This window comes from Coffea arabica, chromosome 2c (assembly GCF_036785885.1).
Source record: "Coffea arabica cultivar ET-39 chromosome 2c, Coffea Arabica ET-39 HiFi, whole genome shotgun sequence".
In the NCBI taxonomy this organism is placed as follows: domain Eukaryota; kingdom Viridiplantae; phylum Streptophyta; class Magnoliopsida; order Gentianales; family Rubiaceae; genus Coffea; species Coffea arabica.
The window spans coordinates 63,750,239-63,772,823 of NC_092312.1; the positions used below are offsets into that span (position 1 = coordinate 63,750,239).

The 22,585-nt window shown below is 33.0% G+C and overlaps 2 protein-coding genes across 2 annotated transcripts; one reads left to right on the top strand and one right to left on the bottom strand.

The window, feature by feature from the left end:
• Positions 1 to 252: 252 nt before the first annotated feature.
• Positions 253 to 1,290, top strand: LOC113724487 (uncharacterized). Its single transcript, XM_027247385.2, has one exon. The coding sequence runs from the start codon at positions 253 to 255 to the stop codon at positions 1,288 to 1,290; it is 1,038 nt and encodes a 345-aa protein (XP_027103186.2).
• A 16,103-nt stretch (positions 1,291 to 17,393) lies between these two features.
• Positions 17,394 to 21,458, bottom strand: LOC113724488 (ammonium transporter 2 member 4-like). Its single transcript, XM_027247386.2, has 3 exons — positions 20,648 to 21,458; positions 19,119 to 19,404; positions 17,394 to 18,127 (listed from the first exon to the last, which is right to left on the bottom strand). Exons 1-3 carry the CDS (start codon positions 21,233 to 21,235, stop codon positions 17,553 to 17,555), a joined length of 1,449 nt encoding a protein of 482 aa, XP_027103187.1. The 5' UTR covers positions 21,236 to 21,458; the 3' UTR covers positions 17,394 to 17,552.
• Positions 21,459 to 22,585: the final 1,127 nt, after the last annotated feature.

A 22,585-nucleotide genomic window follows, 5' to 3' on the forward strand; every position in this document is an offset into this window, starting at 1 on the left:
CAAAGTAAGGAAAAATGGGAAAATACGGACATGGCTATTGCTCTTTGGTTTTATGATGCTTGCATTCCTATAAATGCTGTTAATTCTCCATTTTTTCAAAAAGCTATTGATCAAATAGCATCAATGGGTCATGGTTACAAAAGTCCATCCTATCATTCTTTGAGAGTTAATTTGTTGCGAAATGCCAAGAGAGATGTGAAATTGGTTGTTGATTCTTTTAGAAGTACTTAGACAGAAACTGGTTGCACTATAATGGGTGATGGATGGAAAGACACTAGGCAAAGACCATTGATTAATTTTTTGGTTTATTGTCCTAAGGGTATTTCGTTCATTAAATCTGTGGATGCATCTGATATTGTAACAAGTGCAGAAAATTTGTGCAATTTATTTGCTGAAATTGTTGAGATGGTTGGTTCAAATAATGTGGTGCACTCAGTTACTGATAATGCTAGCAATTATAAAGCTTCTGGGTCTTTGTTAAGTGAAAGATATCCGAACATTTGTTGGTCACCGTGTGCTGCACACTGCATCAATTCGATTTTGAAAGACATTGGTGAAATGAATGATGTAAAAGCTATTGTGTCTCTTGCTTCAACGGTGACTGTTTTTATTTACAATCATAAGTTCACTTTGAATTGGTTAAGAAAGACTACAGGGTGGAAAGAAATTATTCGTCCAAGTGAAACTCGATTTGCAACTACCTTTATTGCATTAAAAAGTTTGCATGATCATAAGGATAGTTTGCAATCTTTGGTTACTAGTGGGGATTACAAACAATTTCTGAGAATAGAAAAAGGAAAAGATGTGAAGCAAATCGTTTTGGATGAAAGGTTTTGGAATAACTGTTTGATTATGGTGAGAATAATGGGTCCTATCATTCGTTTATTGCGTATTTGTTACACTGATGAAAGGCCTTCATTGGGTTATGTTTATGAAGGCATGTTTAGAGCAATAAATGGCATCAAAAGGCTGTTTAGAAATAAAGAGAGATTGTACAAGCCTTATATTGACATCATCAGTGATAGGTGGGATAGAATGTTGAGAAAAAATCTACATGCTGCCGCTTATTATTTGAATCCTGCTTTTCAATATGAGAGTGCCACATTTTGTACACATCCAAAGGTTATAAATGGCTTGCTTGATTATATTGAAACAAAAGTGGATTGGTGCAACCCTGAAAAATTATCGCAAGAGATTGGAATGTATCGGGAAAGACAAGGGAGTTTTGGGCGCAAACTTGCTATTCTTACTAGCAAATCTGATCGGCCAGGTTATTTATATTTTTTTTAATGTCTAAAAATTGTGATTTTATTCTTTATTTGATCTAATATTTTAATATGATTGCAACAGAAAATTAGTGGAAGTTATATGGTTGTGATGCTCCGAATTTGCAAAAGCTTGCAATTAGAATTTTGAGTCAAACTGCTTCTTCTTCTGGGTGTGAACGTAATTGGAGCGTTTTTGAACGCATTCACACTAAAAAAAGGAATAGGTTGGAGCACCAAAGACTTAATGATCTTGTATATGTGCACTACAATTTGCATTTGCAACATAGGTATAATTGATTTTTTACTTTATTCTTTACATTTTATTTTATAAAGTAATATTAGATTTGTAACTAATGTATTTTATTGTAGGTTTGATCACCGAAAGAGATCTTATGATCCCATTGATTATGAATCTATTGATAAAACGGAATTTTGGGTCATAGAAGAAGAACAAGATGGCGAGCTTAATTGTGATGAATTGGAGGAAGAACTCGAAGAACTTCCTAAAGATGATTCTCAACTAGTTGAAGGTTGGTTTTAATATTAAAATAAATATATTTTTAACTTGTAATATAAGGTGCTAAAAGTGCATTTTTTAATTTGAATTGTATTATAAATATGGATAAATTCTTAATTGTTCATTTATTTATTTATATAGATGATGAAAGTGAAGTTGGGGAAGATAATGATATTGATTTGGAAGCATTTCAACGTAGGCGCCTTTTGGATGATGATGAAGATAATGATTGGTAATATAACATATTAATTAGTAATGTTTAGTAGCAATTGATTCTTTTTGTGTTTGGTTGTATCTTTGTTTTTAGAAATTTTTTGACTTTTTTTTAGTTCCACCAATTAGATTTATATTTTTTGTAATAAACTTTTTAATTTTTCAGGTTAAATTGATGAAATTGTGAAGGAGGTGCTGTTGCCTTGTCATGCCAATGATGGAAATTTGTTATTCAAATTGTTTGCTTTGAATATGAGTTGAACTCTGTTATGGACTTTTTGAGAATTGTGAAAGAATGTCAACATTTATTTTATTTATTTTTGTGTTTTTGTTTGTGATAATTGATGAACATTTGGACTATATCTATTTATGTTTGTAATGAATTTATGAAAACCTGCGATGAATTATGATATTTTAGTTATATTTATCATGCCAGGTTTCATGTATAACTTTTAGAAAATTTATTATTATCTCAACTTAAATTTAATTTTAAGTTATATTGGTAAATGTATTTTAGGGATTTAAGTTATTAATAATCATATTAAATTGTATATTAGCCGTTAAGTTTCAGTGTAGACTGTAGAGTAAAGAACTATGAAGCAAAAAAAAAAAAAAAAAAACGTTGAACCGTTGAACCGGCCGGTCGGACCGTGAACCGTCCCTATCTCCGGTTCGCTGGCCGGTCCGAGTTTAAAAACATTGATTTCAATCATACTTTAAAATAAGCCAAAAAAGAGAAATGGTTGAGCTATCATTTCATTTATTATATTTCTTCATATTCTGTTGAGTTGTTCTTGCCTGAGTTTAATGCTGCATGTGTCTATCGAAGCATCCTCGTAAACATTTAAGCCCAAAACCAAGGGGCTGTGTTGACAAGGTCCTCAAATGACAGACAACATAAAGCTCCGCTTAAATAAGCCTGTCAAATTGAGTTTGACATCCATTTTTTAATACCAAATTTTATATACTTTAAAAGGTCATCTAAGAGCATGGTCAACTACACAGCAAACAATATTAACAGAACAACAAAAAAGGAAATAAGCCCACTCTCAGCATTGAACAATTTAGATCACCCCCAGAATCAAGATGTCAAAGTATGATAATTTGTAGGAAAATAAAAGAACAAGTTAATGCTTCTGAGAATTTTTTCATCCTTTTTATATATACATTGTTTGAAACATTATCGGGTATGATGGGTCTTGAATAGCAATGGTGACTTTAGACCCAAAACGGACCTGCAGAAAAGGCACAAAAATGTATGACTAATTACTATTGTAGCATCATCTCATCAACAAACAGGTAGTAGCTAAACACTTTTATTCAAATACATAAATAAATATAATAAGAATTTCCAAACTTATGAAATTGAAGGATATGGATCAAAACCAAAAACTTGAAGACGAGATATATCGCTTTTTGAACCATCGGCCTTAAATATGTCATCTTCCTCAATGCTGAGGTCTACATAAAAGTTGAAGCAATTGCAGCTCTCAATTGCTGAACAGGTCAACAATATTACCATTGTTCTTTTCCTTTTGGCAAAATATTGTGTTAGTTTGAGAATCACCATTGCAATTTCAATAAAAAATAAACCTGGAAATGTCACACATTCGATTCTCTAAGCAAATTTTAAATGCTAGTGGAGAAAAATTTCCATCACATGCCAAATTTTCTTTCATTGGCTGGATGTGTGATAGACTATATGGTGGCATGAAAGAATATGTGAGATTTCATTTCGGTAGCTTCATGATCAGGGAAATGGAATGAAAAGCAGAAGCATGTCACAGGGTAACATAAAGTTCCTAGCTGGTCAAAAGCCATGGCATGTGGAAGCTACAGGAAGTAGATAAAAAAATTCTTACATACTTTTTCTCCTTGTTCAGCTCCATAACTGCTATAACCTTTTACTGTTGACAGTGCCGTGCTCTCAGGGATGATAAGAAATTACAATGGTCAAAATTAGTTTTGAAAAAGAAATACAGGCACTAAAATCAATGTTAATGGCAGAAATTTTTACATAAAGATATATCGTGGATGTGCCTAATACGGAACAGCTTTCATTAAGCAAATCAACTTTAAAGATGTTAGTTTTTGGGGACATTGTGACGACCCCACCTTACCCTAAGGCGTACCAAAGGGTTCGGCGGACCGTCTGCCCAACTCTCGCCAGGACTCACTCACTCGTATCACGTGCATACATCCGTGGACCATAAATAACATCGCAATTCAAACTTATAATTTACATTGATGAACAACCAAGATACAAAGCCTCAATATACCCAAACTGGTTTAAAGTGTGTACAATCCAAGTACAAATCATTCTACTCGAGTGATAGCGCGAGTACAAGTCAAAAGTCAAAACACTAGGCTACGCTAGTCTTTACACATCTCACGCCTCGCTCGTACCCCCTGTAAGGAAAATAAATAGCGTGGAATGAGCTAAAAGCCCAGTGAGGTTCCAAATAACAAATTGGCCAGTTTAAAAGTACAAGTTTTTGATATAGCAAAGTAACGAGCATGAAGAGTTCATAAAAGTGAGCCATAACACGTCGAGTAGTAATCTCATTTTATGAGCAATAACACTTCAAGTAAAAATCTCAAAATGAGCGAGTATAAAAGTTTTCAGAAGAAACAATAATCCGCTAAATAATAATCATTCCAAAACATAAGGATACGGATGGCTCTCAGGAGCCAACTTCCCATTTCATCATCAGGAGCATGATCACGTAATAGTTGACACTCCGTCAACTTTCAATTAAAGGAACCAATCCAGTAGAGCACCACTTACACTACTCTCCGTCCACCATTCAAACCCCCTACTGGGCCCAAAATCCTTAATAAACACGGGTGGTAATACTCGAGTATACCGATCAGTCGAGGAGATATCACTCCACTCGACAAAACAAGAGACCCAGGGTTCGTTACCCAATCGACCAAGCCCTTGCCGACTCGACTCGAGTAACTTGCCGCAGGGTTTCTGGAATTCCAGGAAGTGCGCACATCATAAACAAGTATATCAAATCAAGTGCAATAATAGACAAGTATATCTCACGTGAGGGCAAGTGCGATAAAGTACACTCTCGCCCTAACAATTCACGTATATAACATGTAATCACGTTGGTCACGTATCAAATACAAGTATCAAGTTCAATTCGGTATTTGAAAGCACTCACCAAAAGTAGTGCCTCTAGTGATCGTGTCTGGGTTGTACTCCGGGTTCGGAGTCCAAACCTGCGATAAAACTTTGTTTAAGAACTTTAAAAATCGACTAAGGTTCGAAACTTAGACGTTTTGTTCAATAAGAAGCAAGAATTGAAAATTCACTTGGAGAATATTCGTGAAACACTCACTCGCTTTTCAAACTATATAACTTTGTAACATTATACTTAGAAATATCATTTGAGTCAAAAGTACAAGGAAAACATACTTCGAACAGTCATTATTTTATTTCTCAAGGGTACAAGTGCGGCTAGGTTCTAACGTATAACCCTCGATAACAAAGTAGCCAATGTCCCAGATGGTTCAAGTGATATTCATTTCCCAACTTTACTCAAGTCGCAAGTATATTTCTCTAGTTCTCGAGCGTAAATTTGGGCAGCATGCCCTTTGTGTTTACCTAATTTTCCAGCCATTTTGGCTTCATTATTTTTCTCATTCAAACCCAAAGGCACACACACAACAATCTAACTTCAATAGCCATCCAATAGGCTCAAGACAGTACAAGGACAAAAATTCAAGTTAATAACAAGTGCAGAAATAAGCTTTAGTAAAAGACAGATTTGACGGATTTTTGCGGAAATGACACAACCGATACTACGCTTATCGGATCGAAGTGAAACTTATACCGTTTCGAAGATAAGACAAAGGCCTACAATGTTCATGAAGATCACTTAGTCCAATTTCCAGTGTAACCTAGGCAAATTCCCACTTTACAGAACCAAAATCCAACCAGTCGGCTAATCAACCGTACTACATTGAAATGGTCATATCTCAGGCTACCAAAGTCCGTTTAAGGCATTCTTAGAGGCGTTGAAAAGATAAGATAGAGTAATAAAACTTTTATGTTTTGGTGAATGGCTAAATCCAAATGGATTATAGTGAATAAACGCAATCAAATAGACTAAACTGTCCACGCGGAACACTGGAATATAACCTAGATCAGCGAGAGTATTTTCGTCTTTTCATAAGCTACGTTGCTCCGATTGAGCTGAAATTTTGTAGGTAACTATAAAATACCATTCTCTACAACTTTTATGTTTTAACCTAAGGCCAATTCGGCCTCTATCATGAGGCAACAAAACTGGACAGAAAGAGGGAAATTTTCCAGAAATCTGGAATTTGTTGATTTCAATGCAACCTTTCATGATTTCTTGCTTCACTTGCTACCAAAACCCTTATATAACCTTATATACAACATACACTAACTATACAACAAGTTTAGGCAGAAATTTATTAACCCTAACTTGCATATATCATCCCAAAAATCATCACATCCACTTGCATATCTTGTAATCAAGCCAAAACATGAACTAGATGACATCTTAAACCAAAATTTAAAAGAACAAGAACCATGATCAGATCTTATACCTCAAAGACAAAGCTTGGGAGAGTGATACTCCACCTCCTTTGGAAATTTTTTTTTTCCACAAGCTTCCCAACTCACAACCCACACTTTAATCGGTTTGGAATTTTGATTCTTCACTTGGTTGGTGCAAATCAAGAAGAAAATTGTTTTCTCTTGCTCTCCCTTTCTCTCTCCCTTGTTTCGGCCAAGCTCAAGGAAAAATGAAGAAGAAAGGCTGCTCTATGGTGATTAAAAAGACAAGAGGATTAGGATGAATTTAGGCCATAAGCTTGCCAACACTTGGCTCAAGCTCAACCACAAAAATTTTTCTCTTTCCTTGCATTTTTATGTCCCAATTTTCGGCCAAGAGATAGCCATGAGGGGGAAGATATTTTGCTCAATTAGTAATGAGCTTGTATGGTAAGAAAGTGGTGGTTAAATCGGTAATACACGATACCCGTCGGTTCGCACCGTTTTTCTTAAAACCACATGTACTAGGGTTTTTTCTTCCTATTCACCAACCTTATATCATTACCCCTAAACACATATTATTTCTCACTTAAAAGTCACTTTTAATCACCAAATTTGATCCTTGCTCCGTACCGAAAATTCATCCGGCAAAAAATCGCAAAAACCCTAATTTTGCTCCAATCTTGAAACCAAAGGTGAAACCCTACTTTCTAGATTCATTTGCACTTATTGTGATGTGATTGGGTGGTAGGGCTATTATAAAATCATAAGTTCCAAATAAAAGGAAATTTTTAAGAAAACGTGAGGGATTTTACAATTCCAGTGATTAAAATTAGGGTTTCTATTAAAATATGAGACATTTAAGAAAACCAGTTAGTCACAAGTAAACTAGGATTTTTGATTACAATATTAGGGTTTCTAATCTTTTAAAACAAATAAGGTTTTAAATCAAACCCAAAGAAATACACTTTAATATCTTCTTTACAAACAACCTCCTAACATTCGGGGTATCACAGACATGAACATAAAAACGACACCTTAGTGTTGCAAAAATAGCATATAGGAGACTTGTATTGAAATTGAAAATGAGATTGTGTTATTCATTCATTAATTCACTATTTATAATGATTATATAAAATAAATTAACAAAATATCTAGCTAATGATTATCCAAAAAAATCTCAATAAAGCATTATCTTCTACTAGCAAATTTTAACTAAAATATTTGTTAACAAACCAACATAATTTTGGTTAACAAATATATTTATTCTTCTACTAACTAAATTAGTTTAATATCAAATACAATCTAGAAAAATTTGTAGGAAAAGTTGGCATATCTCAATAATCCTTCGTGTCACTTTTGCTGCAGATTTTGGATTATCTTCTCAAATATTTGGATCTTATTTTAAACAAGACTTTTCTAAGAAGCTCTACAACTGATGATTAGTCTTGCAATGAACTTCTTCTTTTGGACTTTTACGCAAGTTGAAGATTAATCTTGCAACAAACTATTTTTTTTTTGTGTTAAACTCCAAATAAAAGATGGTTTCTTTGATGTATCCAAATGATCTTCTCATAGGTTCAAATTGGAACACCTTTCTATGATATTTGAATCTGTACAGAAAATATGAAATTCTACATGGTTCTTCATAATTTTTGTTATTACCATCAAAACCCTAGACTTAAAATCAGCAACATTATAATCTTGATAAATATCAGGATTCAACTTCATACCTCCTGACTTATCAATGATCTCCTCTTGAATTCTTTGAGGATCTAAATTCATGATTTCATCATATTCCATTTTAGAATTGTCAAAATCCAACCAAATCATGGTGAAACTTTTGTTTCTGATTTTAATAGTTTATTCTCAATCAAATCATTAGCCATTATTCTTGTGAAAACAGCATAAAAAATGATATGTGAATGCTGGTTTTGAATCTCCGTCTAACTTCAAGTATGTGATCTCTAATTTGTGTATTCAACGGTTTTTCAAATACTGGCAATACAAAATTTGTCTCCACCATATTCCGTAGATCTTTGATTACCAAATAAGTCCAAAATTTAATGGTCCAAATTTGGTATGTTTCACCACTAAAAGTTAAAATATTTGACAAAAAGTTCTTTCCTATCACGGTTTGAATTATGAAGGATCTTCATCAAACGCACTCACTCTCAGAAAACAACACAGGCCTTTAAGACATAGGCTTTGATACCACTTTATTGGTTTTTTGGAGCATAAATTTAGAAATAACACTTTAGTATTGCAAAAATGGCTTATGAAAGACTTGTATTGAAGTTGAAAGTGAGCTTGCGTTTTTCAGTAATCAACTCACTATTTATAATAATTACATGAAATAAATTAACAAATTATCTAACAAACAATTATCTAAAAAATCTCAACAAAAAAACTACTTCATAACATGATTATCTACTTAACAAATCTTAACTAAAATATTTGTTAAGAAATCAACATGATTTTTGCCTTACAAATATCCTTATTCTTCTACTAATTAAATTATTCTAACACCAATTACAATCTAATAAAATCTGTTGAAAAAGTTGGCATATCTCAACAAAAGACCTATACCACAACCGTTTGCCCATTGTATGCATAACATAAAAGATAGGAAGAATAGGAGGCTAAAAGGGCCAGAACCTTTTCCCTTCTTTTAGTTACTTCTTCCGTCTTAATAAATTACTGACATGTTTCATACATGAAAACCCGACCAAAGGCAATCTGATCGCCAATTCCATCTCATGGTAGAAGCTATGTTACCTTAAGAACTCCACAAATTCAAAGAGTTCCAAATTTCCCTACTCAAAAGAGAAGGAGGAGGGGATAGGGGAAGGAAGAGAGAGAGAATATTAACTTTTTTATTGAACCATTCAAGAAGTCATGTTTGCCTTGGTACAAAAGTCCCAACATATCAACAAATTCAATTGACATCCAAATTTCCAATTACATCTCCATATCTCAAACCCACTATAATCCAAAGGGAAAATCATTCAAAACATCCTCCACATTTTGTAAAATAACTTTTTTCATCCCTCACTTTTAAAAATATAATTTTATGTCCCTTACAAATTTTCATTGGTCAAATTTGGTCCCTACTTAGGTTTCTAACTAGTTTTTTATCAGAATTCACCACGTGCCATGCATGTGATCATATTTTAAGGGCAAAATTGTCATGTCAAATTTTATATAATTCGATTCATAATCCCTTACATTTCATAAAATAAATTTTTTCGTCCCTTACATTTCACAAAATGAAATTTTTTCATCCTTCACATTTTTCAAAATGAATTTTTTCATCTTTTATTGATCATGTGTGTGAATAATTTTTTTTAAATCCATGTATATATCTATTGATTTCACTTGAACAATATGAATAGCATGTGAAATCAAATAAAGATATATTACATACTATTTGTACTGTTCAAGTGAACCAAATAGATATATACATAGGTTAAAAAAATTTGTTAGTTTTTCACTTATATTCATTTTCTTTTACTCAAAATTTGAAAATAAAGAAGACATTTAAACCTAAATATTATCGAGTGTTTATATCGAATTAAATTTGGACAGAAAAAATAAACAAAAGAAAAGTATGACAAAAAGAAATAAGTGATTGACATTTTCAAATTTTAAGACAATCACAAGGCAAAGAATTCAACTGTTGGTCTTAAAAGTGTCGAGTAGAAATTTCATATTTAAACTGAAATTTGTTAGCACAATTATAGAATTCGAGTTAGGACCCATTAATTAGATAACCTTATTATACAATTCAATAAATAAATTATTACCGAAAGAGAAATGTCACGAATATTGAATAGGTTTAAATGGTGAAATCATATAAATATATACATGGGTTTCAAACAAAATTATTAGTTTTAAACCTCTATATATATCTATTGTATAGCATGTGTATAACTATGATTAGCATGTTTAAATGAAATCCAATAGAGATAAATTACATGTTATTCGTACTGTTCAGATAAATCAAATAGACACATGCGTGGGTTTATAGAAAAAAAACTTTTCATACACATGATCAATGAGGGATAAAAAAATTCATTTTGAAAAATGTGAAGGATGAAAAAATTCATTTTTTGAAATGTGAGGAACGAAACAATTCATTTTGTAAAATGTTAGGGATGAAAAAATTCATTTTATGAAATGTGAGGAACTATGAATCAGATTATGTAAAAATTTGATTTGATAATTTTGCCCTTAAAAAATGATCACATGTAAGTTACGTGGTGAATTCCGGTAAAAAAACTAGTCAGAAACCTACGTAGGGACCAAATTTGGTCAATTTGAATTTGTAAGGGATGTAAAATTACACTTTTAAAAATGAGGAACGAAAAAAGTCATCTTGTAAAATATAAAGGACGTTTTGAACGATTTTCCCTAATCCAAATAACCGAACCCACAATTGATACTATAAAGGTTCTCACAGTTTAAGTACCAGAATTTGACCATTTGTATCCTATTTGGTGTACATTCTTGATTACTAACTACATCCCCAAAAGAACTACTATCCTTATAGACACGGCCTGGAATGCACATCCCAAAATACATCAATCCCAGAAAATCCAACTTTGTTATTAGGTTCAATCCAAGAAACATCTAAAACTATCAGCTGCAAAAATTATTCAGCCAAACAAAAAAGAAAGAAATAAAGAAAAAGAAAGACAGGGAGACAATGACAATACCAGTTTTCTCAGTTGAAGGAGTTGCAATGCATTTAATCCCATTACCACTACAGTTTCTCTATTGAACTGAAATACTCTGGGTCCTGCAATATCTATTCTCAGATTACTCCACAAACCCATATCTTTTAAGTCGACATTAGAAAAAGAAAAATAAAAAAATTACTTTTGCCCAACTTTTCTTTCACACCAAGTTGTTCACTTTTCTTTTGCCCAAGTTGTTCTCGCCAAGCAGAGATAAAGTAGAGGAAGACAGTGAAATGGAAAGATTATGATGAACTGAATACATCTTATCTCTTTATTTTTCAAATACTTTTCTTTGCTGCATATTTGCAAAGACAAGCTGCAAAAAAGTATCACAGTATGAGAAGGCACAAAATAAATGATCAAGGACTTAGACTTGAGGTATAGTATATGTATTATACAATACTGGTTTAGGGGCCTCATGCAAGTCATCAAATTGTCCTGGTTGAGTAAGATTTTCAAAGATATTGTTGGCATTGTTTGATATTAAAAATAAGGTGGTAAAATCACCAATCAAGTAAAGAAGCATAATTTAGCAAGTTAACACAAAACAAGGTAAAACAAACATAAAATAAGCAATGCAAAATTTAATGGACATTCAAATCTCAACATCATACTTCATTTGTATAGTTTTTCTTTTAATTTTTTTTTAAAGCAAGTGAAGGGTGGGATTTAAGAAGTGGGGAAGGGGCAGGAAGATTTGAATCCAAACTTCTAAATCTTGGAGTTTCAACCTTAGCCACTATACCAAAGCCTCTTTGGCTTCATTTATCTGGTCCATACGTAAAGCTTAGAACTTGTCACGATAAAGCAAAAGAGAACTAGTAAAGGAAACTGACTTGCCAAACTTAAAAGCAATTACAAACCAGAGAAGACACTCTTGAACAACCAAACAGCTGGTATCCCTAAATATGTCAAGTCACTCTGTGCCAACGGGCAGCTTCTTGGCACAAAGTCTCCAAGAAACAATTGGGATCATACGATATTTAGAGGTGAATTACTGAGCATAAGGACCACCAGAAAAACTCTATCATATGTTAGCAAGAAAAAGCAAAACATAAGTTTTATCGTACCTCTCATAGATGTTGAAAGCAGTCATATTTTGTACTTAATATAGCGACTCACATACACAATACCAAGTAGCCAGAATCCAGGGCAATTGAAACCCTTAATATATTTTGTTTTAGATTGCCTTCCTTCCAAGTTAAAGCCAGGGACAAAATGAAGAAGTCCAACTACATTGGAGAGTGGACAATGCAAATGCAAATTACATGGGGTAGTAAACTCTTATTTCCAGATAAATTCGAAGCCTCAAAAAGGAGAACCAAGTTGTTTGATCTTTAATCAAATCAACAATCTTTAATCAAATCACTGAGAATAAGGCGCTTATTTAGATGCTAAATTGTAATGGCATGCAAATCTTCCGTTTGTGGCCATTTCCGAACATCCACAGCACAACGCAACATTAATTTAGGGTGCTTGCATTCCTTATAGTACCTAATAATGCATTCTAAAATAAATAAGGGCAAATTACATTTTACTGTCCCATGGTTTAGTGTTTTTGTACATACCCTCCTATAGTTTCAAAAGTTATATATAACTTCGTCATGGTTTGAATTAAAGTATCAAAGTGATGAAAATAATCATTCTTAATGAAACCTTTAAAAATGTCAAAATTATCCTTGTTTAAAAATTAAAATAGCTGAAGTGACCAAAATATGTAAACAAAATAAACATGACGCACTAACCCCATATGATTTTATATTTTACCATATAACTCTCTTATAGTTTAATGATTTATCAAATAATCCCCTTATAGATTTCAAAATATACACATAACCCCTCCTTTGGTTAATAAATAATTTTCAATTTTACATAGGGGTATTTTTGATATTTTAGATGACTCCGTTATGTATTGCAAATTTCATTACTTTGATACTTTAATTCAAATCATAAGGAAGTTATGTATAGTTTTTGAAATCATAGGGAAATTATGTACAAAACACAAACCACATGGGGATAAAGTACGTGTGATTTGCCCAATAAATAGTTTCAGAACAATATCGTAAGTGGACAAGCTCAGCGATAACTGATCATGCAAATAGACAACTCTTCATCAAAACAAAACAGAGAATTCCATAAATTACACTTAAAAATAGCCTTTTATAATGCAAAACTTAAAAAAAAAAGGATATAACTCCAAATTCCTATTTGGATCGACTATTGTAGCCAACCCCGTTGTCTGCAGGTTTAGTGTATATCAAAAGAATGACCTCATTTTCATAATTTAGATAAGAAACCATCTAATTTAGCAATTCCATACACAAAAATGTAGCATCAAAATGCAATCAAGGATTCTTGAAACGTTTCATAGTAACACCAAACTATACATTTTTTTTTTTTTGACAGAAACTATGCATATCTGAGCAGAAAGATTTCGAGCATGGCATGTTGCAGAAACCAAATATACATATTTGAACAAATTTAGATTCTAAAAAACTAGCAGTAAACATTGAGAATGAATTAGTCGGGCATAAGAATTGGTCTTACCCCAGATGGATTAGCAACTGTAATCTTTTCCTCTTAGGCGTAAAGGTCCCAGCTCCTCCGGTGGAGGTCAGCGGCAGACGAGAAGCTGAGAGTGGTGGACTTTGACGTGGCGCTGTTGGTTTTGGAGGTGAAACGAAAATTGATAAAACAAATTAGTTAATCAGGTCCTTTAGAAGAACGTGTTTTCTAAGGAAAATACCGAGATGACAGTCCCTAACCTCCAATAAAGTTACGGTTAGAGCCACACATTTGCACTCAACACAGATTAGGGGACTGGGTTATCCACTTGGGTCAGTAATTGATTATATTATTTGTTATATGGTTTCTCTCCCTCTTCTTCTTTATCTTTCTTCCCCTCCATCGTCTCTCTCCTCCTCTGAATTCTTTCTCACCAAATCTGGACATCTTTCATCTGGATGACCCTCGAAACCCCAACAACTCTTCTTCCCTCCCACTTTTCATGCCCTTCACTCCCTTTACTGCCCCTGCTCTCTATAGCCGCTGGCCAGCATTGCCATCACCTCTCTCTCTTGAAATTTCACCTGCCAAAATTTTCTTTATTCCCCAAGTTAATTTCCCAAATGTAATTAATCTAACAACTCGTGGTCATTTGATTACCGGGTTGGGTGTAGGGGAGCTGCCAACTATGTGGTGGGTTTTGCTCAATGAGTTGGTAGTTCTGTGAGCACGGTGCTAGAACAAATAAAGTATATGATATGTGAGAACCTGAGAATAATGGAGGTTTGTGTTCTTGCAGGATCTAACAGTTTCTTTGAGATTTTTGATGATCATTTACCGGTGGCTTTGAGCCTTTCCCGAGTTTGACGATGGAAAAAATAAAGTATTCTGAAAAAATGAGCGATATATAAGACTTTGCATAGAGTACTATTATATGGTAACTGGTTGCCTCAACGGCTGTAAGTTTCATGGCCTTCTTAATGTTTTGGCTCTTAGATTAGGGGTTAATTACGTTTAGACTCCTTGAAGTTTGTCCCAACTATATTTGGACCTATGAAGGTTTTGAAAACTGAGTTTAAACCACTGAATATTTAAAACAGAATTATTGGAAATCGATTCCATGAAACTTTGGTTAAAAAAAATAATAATGGTAAACAAAGAAAAAGTTCAACATACTTAAAACTAGTGTATCCAAGATAGTTGGACGAGTTTATCAGAAAAGGAAAAACAAATAGTTGGAGGAAGAAGATATAAGCATGCTGATATGCTGATGGTAGACGCTTCATATGAAGAAAAACCTTCTTCTATTTTTTTTCTTTTGAAAAGATTTTGTAGGGAAAAATAATTGAGCGAAAACTCATTTAAATTGCTTTTTTTTAAAAAAAAAAATTGTTGTTTTTTGGGCGCTATTTACAACATAGTTTATAAAAAAAAAAACCCCCCAAAAAATGACCATTCACCATAGTTAATAATGAAAAAAAAGTCTGTCTCTCATCCCTCAAAAAAAAAAAAAAATCTCTTCAGCCAACAAAAAAATTGAAAAAGACACGCACACACAAAAATGAAACTCCCAAGTTAAAGCATTCCAATGGAAGCATGTATCAAAATAGTGTTCATTGGCTAATAGGGACCATAGGCACAGTATCCAATCTAAATTGTCATGTGATAATCCACAAGAAGCTAAATCTACCAAATACATATTTTTGGCACTAGATTTTATACGACTTCTTGCTACACTGAAAAATCGTCACCATTTTCTACGGAATGGAAGTTCAAGAAAGTTTTTTGATGAATTACATGATCATTTCATCAAAAATGAAATTTTATAAACTTTAGGATACATTTTACTTTGGATTGTTAAACTATAGATGTGCTTCAAATATAGTTCTTAAACTCCAATTTTGGACAGTTTATCTCTTGAAATATCAAATTTATCCTACTTCAAGATAATTATCTACAGAATCATTGAAACTAGTGAAATATTAGACAAGTGATACTCAAAATGAAATGGAAATATCTTGTTAGTTTTGACCATTCCGTCAATAATTGTACTGAAGTGCAACGTATGTGGTACTTAAGAGGGAATGAGGGGTAAAGTGTCCAGAATTAGAATTTAAATACCAAAGTTGAAGTACGTCTATAGTTTAAAGATGCAAAGTGAAACTTATCCTAAACTTTAAGAAGAATTTTCTTAAAGATTAAAAGTTAATGGTGATTGTGCAAAAAAAAGCTAGTGGTGAGTTCAGTTTTGAGTGGGAACAATATGAAATACGCTAAACTTTGTGCCCATTTTCTCTATTATTACAACGTTCTCAGTGTGTTCCTTTTCACAAAGGTTTAGAAATTTCTAACTCTCCTGTTTCACCAGAACATTGTTTGTCTTGGCAAATTTTTGTTTGTCTAAAATACTCATTTTAAGTAACTATAGTGATAACACTCAAAAACACTTAAAAACTGTCTAAACATGGACCCTCTGTCAAGTATAAAACATCCAAATTTATCAACGTAAATTATCCAAAAAAAAAATCTAGGTAAATTATTATTAGAAATTTAAGGAAATGTAGACAAATGTAAAAAGATTATTGTCTCAAAAGGATAAAAGGTACCACCTTTTGATCAGCCTCCATATTCAATCATAGTGGATGTAAAATATATATAGCACCATCAATCAGCCTTCACATTCTCATACTTGGAGTTTGTGAAACGGTCATGTTCTATTGCCTAACAGAAAGATAGTATAAAAGAGAGATTACAAAATCTTAAGAAATAATTGCTAGACCCAAAATACACCTAAAATTGAAAATACAAAAGAGTCTAAATAGCACAAAATATATACAGTCCAAAAACCCATAACTTACTCTTTTGATTTGATGTCTAACCAAAACCTCTCTTAAATTGGGATGTGGACCCCCCTAAAACTCTTTTGGCCCAGTGTATTTGTCACTTAGATTGGTCCTCTTAGCACATTTAAACTCATTTAAATTCATTATATTTATAACTATCAAGATGAGAGATTTTGTTTTAAATCTCCCGATGTGGAATATAAAAATAAACTCAACATAGCACATTAAACCTTAGAGCCTGTTTCGATTGCTTTTTTTAGAGTTTTTGTAAAAAATATACTATAGTGATTTGATGTGTTTAAGATAAAATAATGACTGAAAAATATATTCATGGAGAATGAAAACATTTTTTTGAAGAAAATCCAAAATTTTTTTACAGTACATTAAAACATTTATAAATAAAAAATTAGAATATAAAAATAAAAATTGAAAACTACTATTATTATATACATATTTTTTTAATAGAAGCAAGTCTCATTAAGGGATTGCTGAAAATTATTCAACATGATTTGATTTACGTATATATTTTGTGTTATTTAGACTCTTCTATATTTTCAATTTTAAGTGCCTTTTGGACTTAGGAATTATTTCTGAGGGTTTTGTATGCTTTCTTTTATACTCTCTTTCTATTATAATATATCTGTTACCCTTTTAAATTATTGTTGCAAAGGGCATATACATTAATTATACACCAACGTTTGAGAAAATTTTCATTTTTTGTGCATGTCCCCAGCAATCTATGCTATACATACTTTTGTCCAACGAATAAAATGGACTAAATTCAGCTGTTTGTAATTTTTCTTCGTCCTATTACATATTCATAAATTTCATATCACCATAAACAGTATAAAAAAAAAAAAGAAATGAAACAAGAAAGAACATTTGAATATGGCGACAACAACATAGTTTATGTCTGGTATTCCTCCTACATCATACCATTTGCAGTTCACTGGGAGTCTTCGGCACCATTGAAAACTTTGACATAGCAGAAGGATACTCATCAGCATCATACACAGAATTAACCTTGGGATTTTCAAACCTATCCCCATCACCCCATAATGCATATGCTTCCTCACCATGCACAACCTCATCTCCCATTTCCAACTCCTCTTCATTCAATCTAAGAGGGACAATCAAATTGATGAGCATACAAATAATAGTGGTCGTGAAAATGTTGAGACATATAATAAAACCCATCCCAAGAAGTTGAATCCCCATTTGTCTTAGACCAGCCCAAGTTCGACCTGTTTGGAGGCCATAACCTAGGCCTATGTACTTTTCCCAGTCCGGTGCGTTGTAGAAAATCCGGCATAGTTTAGGCACCGCGAAAAGGCCGGCGAGGATGCCGCCTAGGCTTCCGGCTAGGGCATGGGTGTGGAAGACTGCAAATGTGTCATCTACTCTCCTTAAGAACTTGATCCTATAATGCAGCACCATCATTGTGAACCAAGGAATACATCCTGAAATCACTCCCATGAGGATAGCTGCCCAGCATTGAACTACACCTGATAACATAATTTAGAATTTCAGTGTTGCTGGAACAGATTGATTTGCATGATGAAATACATTAATTTCTTTTGGAATTTTGATGAAGCAATTAAAAGGGATTAATTAACTAATCTACTGAAGAGTTCATCAGCATCTTAGTGATTCCGGAGAGGAAATGGACTGGTTTGTTAATCTGATTTATTTTCGGGGAAAAATATATGCTAGGGATAAAACTTATCCTTTGCATTATGTAGTAAGCTATCCAAGACAAATTCATGTGTGATTGTTTATTTCTTAGTAATTTGAGGCATAAAAGGTTTAGTTATGGACTTGACACTCATAATTTGTGTAGTGAAGTAGAATTCGGTGCCTGTTGATTAACCTTAAATGAAATGAAAACATGTAAGCTCGCATTGATGCAAAGATAGCCGTTTTTTTTTTTGTCCGAACTGAATATTTTTGCTTGAATTAGCATGAGCCTTGACAGAAGAAGAGTTAAAGTAACAATTTGATTGGTAGCGAGAAGCATGTGTATCGCTATTATTACTAGTGCTTTTTGAACTAATCTTTCTTTTATATATATATATATATATATATATATATATATATATATATTATGGATCTAAATGCATGATAATTAATTTTAAATTAAATTGAACTTCATATTTTGCACATATATCATGCATCTACTCCTACAGTCTTATCATTATCTATGCTATAGTATATGAAAGGTTAATTCATAACTTTTAACGTATAGAATACTTCAAAGAAAAAGAGTAGTTTACACTTCAAATGTCTATCAAAGATAACTGTTAATATACTATACTGAAATAACATTAAAACTATGAATTTGAAACTAGAAGAGTATTTTCTTTATATAATAATAATAATAATAATAATAATAAAGGGCATCCAAGTTGAATTTTAGAGTTACCTTTTTATATACCATTAATTATCATATGAGAAAATAAAAACAAAATTTTCATCAAAGAAGATAATTTTTGATACCTGCTGCAGGAGTAATGCAAACCAGGCCAGTGATCATGCCCTGCATGGCACCAATAATTGAAGGCTTCCCAAAGAAACAATAATCAAGAGCCAGCCAAGTTAGCAAGCTCACAGCTGTACAAACATGAGTGTTCAACACAGCCAACGACGCAAGACCGCTGGCGGCGTAAGATGCTCCGCCGTTGAACCCAGTCCAACCCATCCATAGCAGTCCTCCGCCGGCCAACATCATAAGTACGTTGTTTGGAGGAAATCTTTCCTTGTCATTTGTAGTTCTTGGCCCTACCTATAGAAATTTTGTAATAGACATGACAATTAGCTAGTAGTAAAAGTTCTACTTCTATCTATTTGTTTTTAGTTTTCATCATTCTGCTTTGTCATTTGTGATGTGGATTGCTTGCTTAGTTTACCATTTGTTTCTTCAAATATTTTGCATCAATTAAGTTTCAGAATTTCTGATTTAAAATTTGGATTTTTTCTAATGAAGTTTGTGGTCATATTTTTCTAATTTAAAATTTGAATTTGCCTAATGATTATCCTTGGCACTTATCAATATAGACAATCCGTTATTGACACATATAAGATCGGATTTATTATCCCTCTTTGAGTTTTGGTCACTTTTTAACTTATAACTTAAGTTTTTCATAAGATTAACGTCTATGCCTCAAGCCTAAACAAAAAAGGAAAAAACAAAGAAAATTGGTGACTTAATTAATTAATGCCATGGACTATCTGTCTAACTCTTTAACCGGTGACTATTTTAGCACAGGACTCACAATATACTGTTTCTTTGTAAAGAAAAGAGGATGTTTGAAAGTTAAAACTCAAGTTCTCAAAATTGCCGACTAATGTTCCAATCTACCTTACAATCTATTAGCTCAATTTGCATCAATCAATGGTCGGATGTTAATGAGTTTGTAACTATTAAAAAGTTGATTAAGATGTGCACTTTCCTAAAGACAAAGGCAGTTCAAAAATGGTGATAAAAAAATATACAATGCACGCCAATTGATCTTGCCCACTCTTCTAAATCTAGTACTCATGCTTCTTTTCAATTATCAAAGTCAACATGTTTTATTCTCAATTCAACATTCACATAGAAAAAAAAAATTTCAAGGGAGAGTAGAAGTTGAAAAACATTCTCCAATAAAAGTTCCTAAGGCTAAGTCCCCTAAGCTTAAATAATTGGCATGTACAAATTATAAGTTGATCTGCAGCAGTATAAGTGGAAATATTGGAGGCGAAGGAACCAACCAGTAAGACAAATAATGAGACTCCCCACCCCATTTTTATGGCTCTTATTTAAAAGCTTCGCGCAACATGAAAAATAGTAAAACAATATATGTAATTCCCCAATTGTCTCCTTAGACATTGTATAAAGTTTTTTTTTTTTTTGACCCAGGTTACTATTAGAGCAAGGTTAAATTTTATGTAATTAATTTAACACGTGTTGATGACAATAACAATCTGAGAAAGGTCATGAAAAATAACCAGAAAAAAGTTTAATCCTAAGAGTTAATCACACTTACCCAATATGCAGCAGTAAATCCAGCAACACCAGATGATAGATGGATGACAAATCCTCCAGCAAAATCAATGATTCCAAGCTTGAACAGCCAACCGTTAGGGTTCCAAATACTATATGCTCCAATAGTGTAGGAAAATGTATGCCAAAGAGGCACAAAAAACATCCATGCACCAAAGTGCATTCTTCCCAGAAGTGCCCCACCAATCAGAATAGGAGTAATTGCAGCAAATACAAACTGGAAAAACACCATTGTTGCTGTAGGAAAATACCCTAAAAAAGCCTGTTCAAGAAGATATTTTTCGTCTAAAGCTACCGATGGTTTTCCCCAGAATGCCACGAGCTTATCGCCAAACGACATGCGGTAACTCCAGCCAACCCAACAGACTAAAACAACTGCAAATGCATAAAGAGCCATTAGGGCTGAATTTATTGCCCATTTCTTCTTAGCCATGCCACCATAGAAGATGATCAGACCTGGAACACTTTGTAGGCCAACAAGAGTGGCTGCTGCAAGTTGCCATGCATTGTCTCCCTTGTTCAAAAAATCTGGGCTACCCTCATCTGATAGCAGGTTTTTGGGCAATTCCATGCTGTTATTTGATTGAAAGTGCAAGATTTGGGTGATTTTGGTTGAGATAAATTGTAACTTGAAAGGTTACAATTTATGGGGTAGAGGAAATAACTAGTGATCATAAATTCATATGCTTGTGAACTTAGATTTTGTGCAGAGTTATTGGTGAATGAGTGAATATGACCGAAATGAACTGATGGGTTAGTCTGGTGGCCAATGATAATGAGCTTATGAAGATCCTTGTGTATGTGACCATTTCAACAGTTTTAATTGTAATTGCAATTTATCCTTCAACTTAATCTTTAGTGTCACTTGCAACCCTATTTTAAATTACACACTTTTGGTCTAAAGCCTAATCAAGCTATAAAAATAGATTACTACAAATCGATTGTTAAGTGTCTTTTAAGACGTTGAATGGAAGGAAAATACATCTTTCTATCAAAGTAGGAGGAAAACCATCTTATGCACATATATTGGCAATAATTATTTAAATGCTATATATACAGCTTCATTCTCATGTCTAAATAAGATAGTTACGGTCCTATTGTGGCACTCCACAATAGTTTTTCCTTTAAATAAATAGATTGCCAAAACTCCTGAAAATCATATGGATTATTACTTTGGGAAAACAACCATTTTAGTTTCATATATTTAGGGTCTTGTAAATTTGGTCTCTTGTGTGTTATCATCTATTGATTTAGTCCCTTATCTTTATGAAATAAAGTCAAAGTAGGATCTCGAACAGAAAATTAGAAAATCCTAATGTAACTTATCAGGTGCATGGCATGTGAATCGTGAGAATTAACCATTCTGATCCCTTATCTTATCCAATTTGGTCCGTTATATATCACCACATACCAGTTTAATGATCGTTAGTAGTTTTACATTAGCTTTTTTTTTTTTTTTTCTAAAGTTGACGAATTAAATCGGTAGACACTGGTATATAAGGGACTACATTGATTGAGACCCTAAAGAAAAGGGTCCAAAATGGCCGTTTTCCCTTATTACTTCTTGTAAAATTTCAACTTAAATTATAACTGTGTCCCCAAAATGAACTTCTAGGTTATATAATATCTGGAACTTCTGAAATATCAAGGACTAAATTAAAAATATTTTAAAGATTTGCTATAACTTAGAGACTACACATCTTCCATATTTAAATCAAACAAAGTCCCCGTTATCTACTAGGCACTGTTGGATGCACAATGCCATTTGTGGCTAAATGCGAAAGGGACAAATGTAAAATGATAGTAGCACATATATGAATGAGACCAGTGGCCGGCTGCATGGCAACACATTGCTCTGTATTAGCACTTTTGGCCTGTATTAGTTGGGATGATCTGCTTAAGAGGATAAAGTGTCGTTTTG

Bases quoted from the DNA above. Each gene is read 5' to 3' on its own strand.
- LOC113724488 (XM_027247386.2), bottom strand. From the start codon at position 21,235: ATGGAATTGCCCAAAAACCTGCTATCAGATGAGGGTAGCCCAGATTTT. The intron at 19,405-20,647 runs GTAAGTGTGATT...AAATTTCTATAG, and splicing joins GATTTACTGCTGCATATTGG to GTAGGGCCAAGAACTACAAA. The intron at 18,128-19,118 runs GTATCAAAAATT...TTATGTTATCAG, and splicing joins TTGCATTACTCCTGCAGCAG to GTGTAGTTCAATGCTGGGCA.
- LOC113724487 (XM_027247385.2), top strand. From the start codon at position 253: ATGGGTGATGGATGGAAAGACACTAGGCAAAGACCATTGATTAATTTT.